Raw genomic sequence first — 12,796 nt, 5'->3', positions numbered from 1 at the left:
TGTTTAAAATGGTTGGAAATGTCATTATGCAATGTTCTTTTTTTCTTAAGTAATGAGAGTTAAAACTAAATATTCACAAAATTTTCCTATTTTGGGGATAATAAAGATCTAGGAAAGCAACTGTAGATGTACAACTCCAAGATGTTTTATTTGAGTAAGATTCTTCATATACTGTAATTATGCCAATCCACTCGATACAATGTAGATCTACATATGCCCTGGTTTTCTTCATTTCCATCCCCTGGGATACATTTGTAAATTAAATGTTTCTTCTCTGTGGGTTGGATTTTAATTAGTTCCCCAATCGATATTTAATAAGACAAACACTGCTGTGAAAGCATGTAGCCTGAGCAGTGGAAGTTAGTTCACTTAATGTGTATTCCAATCTGCTTCTGTAGATTTTCTGCCTCCATATTTATGATACTGCAAGCAGTGAGGCTCAAACACAGTAAGCAATCAAAAGTTTGAATCACAATACAAGTAAACAGCACATTGTCTTAGTGATTCGAGAGTGACTTTGATTATGTAATGTATTTGATAAAACACAATATGCCATTACGAGCTTCATTATTACCTATATGAAAAAATCTAAGAAAACAGCACGTTCTCTAGTTTCCTCCAAAGTCCAAAGATTTACAGTACAGGTGGGTTAATGGGCTTTTGCAAAAATTAACCCTGGTGTGAGTGTGTGTGTACCCTGAGATGAACTAGTTTCCCATCCAAGTTGTCTCCCGCCTTGTACTGTACATGTTGCTTGCTGGGATAGGCAACCCGCAATCCCAACATTGGATGAAGTGATTGGAACACAGATGGATGGATTAGCGCTGAATGCACATTATGAAAGAAATTCAATTTACAATCACAACAGGAAAGAAAAATGTGCTGCTGTTGGCACATAAAAGTATGCCAGTCTACATTTTCAGATATTCTCTTGGGTTCAAAAGTTGAAAAGTTAAAAGAATACAGAGACAAATTAAATTAACTGTATATGATACAAATGACTCACATATAAAAGACATCCAAAAAGCATAGGAAGCACAGAAAACACAATGTGTTTTAATCCGATAGCTGCCTCAGCTGCCTTCTGTGCCATTTTAGTTTTAGTTAAGAGAAACACCTACAATTATTCATGATATTTCTGGACCTTGAAATAAAGTAATGCTTTACTATTGTAGAATGGAAATGATTAAAAATAGAGTGAAAAGTCAACTCAGAGTCTTACATTTCATAGAGTTGCTAAGAAAAAATATTTAGCAAAACTTATTAAGAGAAGACAACTTTTGTGTGTGTGTGTACAGTACTCCATACTTTTTACTTAAAATGTTCCTCAGTCGTGCACTAGTTAGGCAGCTTAGCAATTGAAGATCACTGACTTTCACAAAGGTTTGATGGTTGCAGACTTAACATTTCACTCCTGATATTCTCTAGCCATTTAATGCACTGGCTGACAAGAATCACTTTGAATTACAGCATGATTGAAGTTAACAATATTTTGAAAAAAATAATGATTTCTCTGGGATTATGTTAGGATTCTTATGTCTACTACCCTGTACCACCATTTAACTTTTTATCAGCACTAAGAATATTTATTTCCGTTACAAGGTCTTTTGAAAGAACATTATTTACACAAAAGCTGCATTATGCTGAAATGAAATCTCTTGTACAATGCAAATGTATTCACCCCTTTCCAGCAATGATCTATTTTGGTGACTTACAAAATGGACACATATGGTATTATAACAAACATTTCAAAACTTCAATGCTCAAACTCAATTCCTTTATTGTTGAAATATTGTATACATAGAGTAATCCCTTCCCAACCATGAGGGTTACTGAGTTAGGGGAACTGAAGTCATGATTTACCCAATTAAAATCCCTCAAACATTTATTTTCAACTGTAATAAAGTAAAATAGATATCATCAGTATAGATACATTAGTTTTTTAATGTATTTCTTACATAATTCTACAACATTCGCTCTGATAGTTTCCTCACTCTTTATTTTAAATACATTTTATTAACCAACCAACACCAATCAACCAACCAACAGCAAATTATGAAGCACTTTTTTTTTCTTCTAAGCTCATCATGGATCTAGATCATTTTGCAATACTGGACTCTTCACATCTACTCACAAAGAAGGTACAGTAGACTGAGAAAGAGCAAGATTGGATCATGTGGTTGTTCTGTTTACTCTTCTTGTAAAAACAAATGCACACGCCAGCACTCATTGCAGCAAACAGATGGTTCATGAACTTGATGATACTCAAATATGGGGATTGCACAAGGTAAATTGGTATACAAAAAATTTTGTGTGAATACTCAAAACTGCATAAGGTAAATTTAAGTTTAGTAAGAGATTACTGTACACTAAATATATACTGATCACTTACAGTAAATTAGTTGCACAAAATTACTTTAAGTCACACAATTGTCATAGAATGGAATCTGTATGTAGTAGAAGTGGTTCACATGATTTCAGAATAAATGCTGTATACTGTATCCGATACTGTAAGGGAATTACAAAAATCACACTGAATTTCAAATTGAGCAGTGAAGTCAATTAATAAAGAGTGGAAGTTGTATCATACAGTACCACATGTCTCTGCAACGGAGTAGGCAGGCAAGGAGAACGATGGTTAGACATGTCACTGTGAGACCAACAGTACTGTAACTGAATGTGGTACAGAGTTCAATGGTTGAGATGAGAGAAAATATCTACAGTATGAGTCAAAGCTGATTTGTATAGCAGGGTGGCAAGGAAGTCATTATTGACAAACAAGCATCCCATATTTAGCATGACATTTCAAACAAAGTATTTAAATAATATTCCAATACATGGCCAAAAGTTTTGTGGTTAGATGAAGCAAAATTAGACTTTTTTGGACTAAATAAATAGCATTAGCTGTAATGCAAACCCCAAATAGTTAATCACCCTGTCAACTCCATTCCTACAGTCAAGGAGGTGGCAGCTTTATGTTATGAGGCTGGGAATGTTGTAGAAAGCTTTTCAAAACTGAGGGGAAAATAGAAGAAACCTTGCTTCAGTCTACACATGCCTAAAACAACAAAGAAAATTCATCTTTAAGCAGGAAAATTACCCAGAGACCAAAGCCAAAGCTACTGTATACTGGATTGACTTAAAAAGAAGAAAATTAATGTTGCTGAGTGGCCCATTCAGCATTCTGACTTGAATCTGAAAATCTGTAGAAATACCTTGATAATTGCTGACCATCAGCAAAAAACGATCTAAATGGGACATCATTGGCAAGAAGTGAATAGTTTTGTAAGGCACAATATCTACATATAATTTCCAAAACTGATTAAAGAGCAATCAGTTTCATGCCAAAATATTGTTAAATATCCCCCCACACACAATTATTTAAATTGTTTCCCTTATTCCTCCAGAGCACTAACTTTCAAAATATCACATAGAATTTATACACTGAATGTCTTGATGTTCTCTGTCTACTAAATGCCTGCATTGTGTCAATGTTTGATTTAATTCCTCTTGTCAAACAATTCTGGGCGATATCAGCTACAAGAATACATCTTAGCTACACAAACACAAGTTGACACCTTAAAAATGAATATACTGTATTACCACTTCAAAGTTTAAAGACACTTTAAACCTGTGAAACTGCAGAAAATGAAATAAAATGTTAATATATTGTGAATCAGTGGATTGATGTACTGTGTCAGTGTGTATATGTATATATGGAATGGGTAGGGCTAATTCTTGCTTCAACCCCCATAATCAATCAATTAAACTTAATTACTTAATTACTTAATTACTAATTGCCCAAATGACCAAACAGAGGCACTATTTGCATTAACATTAACATTAAATGTAGTAAGTAATTAGCATTCAGATACTATATTATTATATTTGAAATTGAAGATTGCAAGGTCACAAATATCTTTTAGTTTGAAAATGATCTATACTTTTATCTTGCTCAAGTCATACAACATAGTTAAATGTTGGCATTTGCAGTATCTATAAGTTTAATTGACATAAATTATATGCAGGGAGAAAGAAACTAAATTGCAGGAAAATGTTAACTCTAATAACAGATTAATTCTCCTGTTCTAGATATTTTTAAATGTAGTATAGCTAATGTAATGTACCATTCTTTATACAGATCTTTTTCATTAGCATTAGACGTGGAATAGATTATTTGCTTGGGTTGACAATTTCACTGTCAAAATTTTAGCTTAAAAACCCCTGTGTTACAAGCAATACATCACAAAGACAAAATATTCTGGCTAGCTCTGCCAAAGTCCATCTGACCATCCCTTAACTATTCCCCACAGACAGTTTACTTAGTCTGGGGATTTACTTATTTAAACAGAGGGAAATAGATAAATAAGACCCCTTCCCTTCAAATATAATCCACAAGATAAGCTTGCTTTATAATGGCTCATATAATCAATGGATATCTGATGTGCAGACAATGCTACAGTAAAACTACTTTCTAACCTACTTAGAAAGGGGCAGGTGTCCCAGTTTTTTCTTGTTTATTCAGTACACTTAGCATGTTGTTTTTTTTTCCAAAGCAGTGTTTTATCTAGGATAATGCGGCACTTCTAATTTTAAAAATAGTCAAAGTGTCAGGTATTTCAAAGGATATTCATTAAAAAAACAGTCCATTTACAGCAACATGCCTCTGCATCAGAAATGCACCATAGTCCACTGACAACATGCACTCGTATACTTTATACCAACAATGGTTAATCCTGATTTTGGAGTAGTCTGCAGGGTTTTTTTTCCAACACAGTTCTTAACAACCTAAATTAGATCAAAATTGGCTTAAAGGGAATAATTTAACAACAATATCTGCATGTGATCCCACTTCAAAGACCTAGAAAAAGCAAAAGCAAGACAAAGAAAAGCAACAGAAGTTTTTCTAGAGCCACAGTTTTACAACCATCCACTTAAGCAATTGAGACTATTTGAGGAGCTGTCCACTGGAAAACTGGTGCTGAAACCCATAAATGTTTGTTCATTACAGTGGGTGTTTTTTCAGAATGTCCATAATCAATTTTTACCAGCCAGGGACCAGCACTATTAATATTGCTTCCATATTTCATAGGCCTATAAAATGGTAAGCACTTCATGGAGATATGCTTCTGATGTTCAAGTCTTATTGGATTCTCTGTAGGTTATAAACAAAGCCACTGCATTATTTAACTGGACACTAGACACTAAATCAAATCAGTTCTACACCTGTAAAAAGAAGCATTGCCAAATAATAACACATAATCTCATTTAATTTTCCTGGTTTGTTTTTGACTGAGTGATTTCAAATCAAACTCTGTTTATTTTAACGCTAACCTGCAAAAGTGTTATTTTGTTGCCAGTTTTAACAATTAAATATTCAGTATTCACACTCAATAGAGATTTTTTTTGCTTTAGTGAAACCCAAACCTTAAACTTTAAGACACATTCATAATATAAATAAGGCCCTTAATGAACCAACTCAAAAGAGATGGTGATAAAAGCCAAAGCTCTATGTCTGGACAACGGCATGTTGAAAACAAAAAAAATAAAATAAATACAGCTAAAAATCCATGTGTACTTAGACTTTTCACTTCCATTGAAGCAAAGGTTTATTGAGAGTGAAAAATGAAATGCAAGTGAGATTTATTAAAAGCCTTGGTGTTGCTACTTGAACTTATTACACTGCTCCAAGTTCTCCATCTGACCTTCTGGCTTGTAAAGCTTTGTGAAGGTACACATTGTCCTCCAGGATTATGAAGCATACATTTCTGAGGATAAGTGATTTTTGTCTAGTTCTCCTGTTTCACATGGGGTCTGCAGGGTGAAACAAAGATTTCCTTGGGGAACTGGAGACCTGAAGTGGTTCTTCCATCTTGGTACTTTGCCTTTATCACATAATAAATAGAGATGCTTTCTGCTTGTCAACACTGGTTAAGCTTTAGGTTCTGCTTGTGCTAGACTCAGCTGCGTGTCTGAGTCTCTGCCCCTGACTGTCTATAATTTGTGAGCTCTTGAATTGCGTCTACCCATCTATGCCCGTGATGCCTTTTTTGTTTTATTCCTTTTTGTAACCCTTGCAATTAGCAGTCAAGGAGTAGCATATGCAGTAGCATAGCCAAGATCCAATTCCAGTTGTATGCCTGCAATAAATACGTTTTCTGTCTAAATGTTAATTTTAATAATGCAAGTTGATATCTAGGTTAAATTGCATGCATATACAAAACACTAAAGAATTGACAGTTAAACACTGTAGTAGCTGTAAGCACCAAAGAGTGGAATTTGCATGCAAATGCAGTTATGTTTGACCACGTTTGTTTCTGCTTTTGATGCAAATTCTACTTAATTTGAAAATTGTCTAAATTGACTTTTATTATAATCGTGTTCACTCTAACATGCTACAAATGATAAAAGTAATCTTATAATCTGTGCGAGATGGCTTTGAATCACACGATAACAATATAAACAGTTCTTTCAGGATTTATGTGGGTAAAGCAAGTTTATACTGTATATTCATGTGCAAAACCACATAATACAGCTGAACAGCATCTACTCCTTAAAGGTTGATGAAGGTAAGTAGGCAGTGACTGCTGAATTAGATAGCATATAATTAGATAATAGCTAGATTAAAATTCTCTCTGACTGCAGCCTCTTCTTCACTTTGTAGTCTTTTCTACTGTACTATAGTAATAATGGCAACAGATAGTTTACTATGTCCGTATGTCTGTATGTCTGTAGAAGAACTTAGTACAGGAGAAGGTACCTTTGGTATCACCTGCTTATTTAGCATATGGAATCAGCATACTGTATGTCATTGTCACCTTGTCCAAGATGCTTCCTGGGATTTGGAATGCTAGGGCAGGTACAGTATATAGATCCAAGGCTAACAAGATTAATATTTATTAAACGGCTTCCCAATTTATTGTTAGAAGGATAAATAGTGTTTTGCACAAAAAAAAACTCAAATTGTTCAGTATGTCATAACCTTCCACCCTAAGACAGCATTATGTTCCCCATCGGCATGTCAAAACTAACCTCGACAGATGAGCCCTTCCTTGTTGACAGTCTGCTTACACACCCCACAGTGTTTTCCCTTTTTGAAGGTCTTCACTCGGAATGTATGGGAATGGACTGCTTCAAATTCCTCTGGCTGTGTTTGGGAAAGGCAGAGAGAAAAAAAGAACACAAATTAAAATATATACTTTGACTAGGTCATCTCATAATCAAGCCAAATGGATTTGAGTCTATTTTCAGAAACACTCACATCTGAATGCTGCTGTCTTTTAGTACTTTAATTAATTGGTTATGGTTCAGCTGAAGACAAAAAAGCTCAACTACACTGACAAGCATAACAAATAAGACTTTGAAATTCTATAAAGTATACTATTAAAACCATCTCTTTTATAGTTTCTTCATATGTAGAAATAATATCTTGAATACTAGAAACATGTTAAAAGGAAAATATCTCGATGTGCAGATATAAACTGAAAAAATGCCTCTTCTAACTGGTCAATAATATTCTGTACTTTTTGTTAAAGCAATGCATCACACTCAAGTGCGGGTATGACAACATGAAATTCTCCTGTTAACATTAGTTGTTGTGATTGATCAGATTTAATTCAGATGATTAATTATAAGATAGCTATACAAGTACCCAATCATTAAAATTAATAAATCCATCTGTTTAAGAAAGAATGTAGAGAGTTAGAAAGGTGAGAGCTGGTAGTCAGTTTTGTATGCTAATCATGTGTAAGGCACAGAGTACACCAGCATTCATTAAGAAACCTAGGGAATAGTTACACCCTCTTCCAAGTAAGGATAGAGAAAGCAAAAGCCAAGTTGTCCTAGAAAATAGTTATGACTGGACATAATGTACTGTATGCAGCCAGCTGTAAATCTTCTCTGCAGGTGTTTCATACAAGATGTTTTAAAACAATTTTATCTGAAACCAATTGTAACTGCCTTATTTTTTTAAAGTAACTATAGAATTTCAGCTTTTATTGCATCAGGATAGTATGTTTTAACTGTTTTTCCAGACATGCTTTTGCTCAGTCTTAGTAAGAAAAGTGAATTAGCTGATGCCACAATAATATTTTAAATATCATGTTTCAGTTCTCTAAAAATGCCTATTATTACCAACTGCTTTTATAAACCATATGCTACAGTATGTAGTGGACATCCTTTGTTGTTCAGGCTGTGATATCATTTCCTCTGAATATTTTTTCAGCTGTTTTACATTCAATGTTTAATTTATTCAGGGCTTTCATCCGCTCCGAAAGCCACAGGGTCTTTGTTGATATTCAATGCCTTTTTAATAGAACATAACTTGGTTTACAAGAAACATGTGTACCACAACACACAAGTAAAAGATGCTGGTGTATGAAAAATAAAAAAAACTGACCTGCTTCATTTACAAAACAGACCTTTCAATATAAAACATTGAACCTAAATTGTTGTTTTTCATAAGAACCCTGTTAACCCTAATGTCTTAACATTATCAAGCCTTAATATGGCTGGAATATGGTTGGAAATAGTTTCCTTATGCATTTCGTGTTAATATTCTATAAAGTAGAAAAGACTTCATCCTCAGGTAAGAGACAGAGTGGTGTGCTAGTGAGAAATCCCAGTGAAGTACTACAATGCTTCAGAGTAAGGTTGTTTCAGTTGGAAAATGAGGTTTACAATGTGGTTATACACGCAGAATGCTGTATCTTGTTCAGCTGGCATTCAGGAATTGGAATCATGTACTATTGTGTTTTAAAGATACACAATGTTAATAAATGGAAAAATAGCTGAATCTTATCAGCTTTCTCGCCACTACCCACTGTATAAAAGCATACAATTAAACAGTTGTGTATGGCTTGTGACCTTGAACGTACTGTACACCAACGGAACAGGGCGAAAGTGAGACAGCCGCCTTTTCATTCCAGGTCTTGGTTATGCACTACACCCCTTAATATGATTATCCTAATCTTGTTAGAGTAAAACCATTAATTGTACTATGCAAGCCTCTTTTATGGTAAACCAATCTCCATAATCTTCGTTGGTCTCAGAAGGAGAACCCAGCTGTAGTAAATGTTTTTTACAACAGATTACTTCTGCAATAATATAACTGTAGAGGACATCACAAGATGGACTCGCTTTTTTTCTTTATTACCGTTTGCAATTGAAATGCCACATCAGTGTCAGGAGCCTTGTGTGTGTAATGAATAGCAAATCCGATTTCTCTCCATTAGGTGATATTGCTACAGAGCTTCACAAAGAAGCAATGTGTACTGAAAGTCTGCAGAAAGGAACTGAGCAGAAGCCTAGTTTAGTCACTCTATGTATCTTGACTCTCTTTTGAAGTTGAAAAGTGAATTTCAACTAAAAACTCTGCTAGTGGTCATAGTGTTTGTCTTAAGACATTTTCAATAAAATCCTTCAGAGCTGGCTAGACTCTTGGTTTACTGTTCAGGAAAGACAAAGTCATTTCCATTACTGGGGTGACTTCAAAGATAGACAAATGTTTACCAAAGACCATTGTCTTAAAGTAGAATGTTAATGTGGCAATTTTTACAATGTTTACCATAGTTGTGCCAAAATAACAAGTGTTTTAAATGCATTTTACGTTGCTGTTTAAGGAAGGGGGGAATTTTTCCAGAAATTATTATCATTTCCCTTTTCTGTTTAGATACTATATCAATGTCATGGGGCACTTTAAAAAAAAAATAAATATGTATGCTTTTTTGCATATGTCAATATGTCTTATGTATTATTTTTTAAAACTATAATCCCTTTTATACCTGTTATAATATATTACGTTGTCAGTGGAGCAAAAACAGATTTAAACCCTAAACAGATCGTGATCAGATCGTGAGTTGTACATCTCCTTTACCTGATAGGCTAATTTTCCTCAGCAATCTTTGTCATCAGCTTGTATATTGTTGCCATAGTTGCTGTGTGCCTGGGCCACCTAACATGTTAGTTTACAGAGTTGTCATGGAAATGGTTGATCTTTAGGTTTGTTAAGAGTTCACATCCGCTCCATAGTTTAGATTTATTTTCAATAAAAGTAATGAGATGATTTAAGTTGTTCTCTTTTGTCACCGTGCCAATGAGTTACTCAGGCTTCAGCTAAAACCACAGTAAATCTATTCCTCCATTCTGGAAAAGAGAAGTGCAGATGTTCCATCTCACTTCCCTTGATGGCCTGTAAATGCACATACGCACCAGTGTGGAGACAGACAAGCACATCCCAAGATGTATGACCACATTGATGTTTGTTTTTCTATCCCTCCCAAAGACTGAAGGGAGTTCTAAAAAGAAGGGCAGACAGGAAAACGTCTTGATTTCATTAAATACTATAAAAAATGGACGTCTGCAGTAGTAAAGGAATCCTTTAGCCCCAGAATAAAAAAAGGAGATATGGTGACAAGAATAACAAGAATGGAAAGGTGAATAAAATTAAACAAAACTCTGCTTTTTATATCTTATAAATTAATACAAATTAAACTACTGATGTGTTATGGTGCCGGTATTTTAAGGTTTTGTACATTTGTACAGATTAATGGTTCTTTATAATGCTGCCAGCTATCATTCCTCCATGTTATATTCTTATATGATTACCACATTATACAAAAAGATTTCTGTCTGATTTCATTTATTAGGAAAATGTCCACAAATATTACAGCTTATTTTCTCATTTGTGTTTTTACTGTATATCATCCTGGGCGAGTGAAATACAGATCAAGAAATGGTGTAAAGAGGGACAGTGAAAGGGGCAGCAATGAAAATCTCAGTCTTTGTAATCATCAAAGATTCATTCAGTATGTCCCTTTCTCTCTCTTTCTCTCAGGATTGCTGCCAACTATGCAAATACACTAGTCCATGTGCACAGACTGGTACAAAGGCAACACCAAAACATAGATCTCCAGACAGCAGTCCTTACTCAGTGGATACCGAGTCACAGAGACAGTAAGCCCATGGGAAAAGGAATCCCTCTATTCAGACTTCCATATGCACACAGACAATGCTGCCTGAGGCCTGGAGAGAATATGAACTCAGCTCTGTTGAATACTGCAGTGACGAAGTATGATTTGGTTCAACCTCTAACTGATAGGTAAACCTCCGCCACTAGTATTTTGCTAACCACAAAGGTAAACCTCAGTTTCTGATTGATGAGCACACATATTCCACTTCACTAAATTAACTAAATGCTGGCCTGCAGCCACAGGATGTCTGGGGAATGTCTATCTTTCAGCAACGACACTACTTGAAAAGAAACCACAATCCACTTGTACTGGAACTGAAATTCCACTGCTTTAGAGCACTGCTTATTATTTGTCTCTACATTGGAATTCTCCTGAGAGGTGCTAATGGCATCACTAATGGCTATATTTCTTCCGGTGACAAAGATCATGCTGTTAGTTGGTTCAATATTACCTTCCCGATTCAAGCACCACAAAAACTCTGTAGATAAACTAAGAAATTGGACTAAATGTGCATAAGGGACATATTTTTTTCAGTCAATCTTTTCCTCAGCACATACTGTATGTTAACATGTTTTCTAAAACTTTATATAATTAAGTTGCACGTAGTTACAACTTATTCTGTTTTAATAAAGAACTATCACAGTCTAGGAATATGCATGCCATAAAAGCGATCTCTGGCTTTGTGGGTACTGTCACTGTATTGTATGCAGGCATGATTTCTTCAAAATCTGTGAAGAGGTGAACACTTTAATCCATCAGGATAGAAAAGGAAGGTGCTCCGAGGCCTACATGTAAAGATCCCAGAAACACAGAGTACAGTATGAGGTATTATAGAAAGAAACAGGCTAAAAAATCAAATCCACTGAATTTGCTTTTTTTCAGATGAAGCTGATAAAAGTACCACACAGCACGAGGCTAAGATCCCTCTTAAAAGAAAAGTGGAAGGGATTTCTCGAGTAGAGAAAGTCAGGTCCTTTCTCCCTTGTGTTCAAGAAGCTGGGCATGAAGCCAGCTGGTTTGGGGTGAGAAGAACCCTCTGTGGTTCTGTACAAGGGGGATCTTGGGGGTAACTGGAAGGCATTTCATTTCTCACAAAGGAGTAACTCGTGGGCAGAAAGAGGAGGGGCGAGTGGGGGTTTTTTGACAGAAGTGAAAGGGACGTGAGATGGCCATGCGTCCGACCGTCAGCATGCTGCTTACACGGGCTCAGGGGCCCATGCCAAGCAGGATGCAATCTATTTCCTTGTCAAAGGCTCTCTTCAACAAACAGGGCAACAAAATTGTAAGAGCTTGCTTCACAAGTGCCACACTGAGTTAAGTCTCCAGTTACAGCAATAATTAACAAACCAAAAGTTTGTTAGGAGACAAATGGTCAAAGAGTAAAATGAGAACAAAGATAGGTTTCAACTAATTTGATTCAAATGCTGCTGCAGAGGATCCATTAAATTATTTCCCACCTAATATTCAGACCTGTACTGTCAGCCAGCTCCTCTTATGCAGCATACCCATATAAAGCTGTGTCACTGATGATGATTTGAGAGCTCTGAGTATCCTTTTGTATTGCCATAACACAGAACTATTTTTTTGTGTGTAAATAAAGGCACCTTAACTTTTATAATATTACAATAGAACAGAGTATTTAAAATCTGAAGAGGTGGGGTTGTTCTTGAACATTTAATTGAATTGAATTAATCCCAATTAACTTGGAGGATCCAACTGTATTAGTAGACATTGGATGAATTTGAAACCTGATGGATCTAGGTGTGATAAGTGAGTGAAAAATACTGTTCCGTGTATGATGATAATGCAATATTATGCAGACGTCA

At 35.3% G+C, this 12,796-nt stretch overlaps 1 protein-coding gene across 10 annotated transcripts in view; it reads right to left on the bottom strand.

The window, feature by feature from the left end:
* tns1b (tensin 1b) overlaps positions 1-12,796 on the bottom strand; it is a 254,799-nt gene that overhangs the window by 156,850 nt on the left and 85,153 nt on the right. For all 10 annotated transcript variants that reach the window (XM_015359171.2, XM_015359174.2, XM_006636697.3 and 7 more), the window contains exon 2: positions 7,033-7,147. In XM_015359171.2, coding sequence (XP_015214657.1) covers positions 7,033-7,147 — 115 coding nt within the window. The remainder of the gene's footprint in view (positions 1-7,032; positions 7,148-12,796) is intronic.

The sequence above is a fragment of the Lepisosteus oculatus genome, chromosome 12 (genome assembly GCF_040954835.1).
Source record: "Lepisosteus oculatus isolate fLepOcu1 chromosome 12, fLepOcu1.hap2, whole genome shotgun sequence".
NCBI lineage: Eukaryota > Metazoa > Chordata > Actinopteri > Semionotiformes > Lepisosteidae > Lepisosteus > Lepisosteus oculatus.
This window is presented reverse-complemented; position numbering and strand designations above follow the sequence as displayed.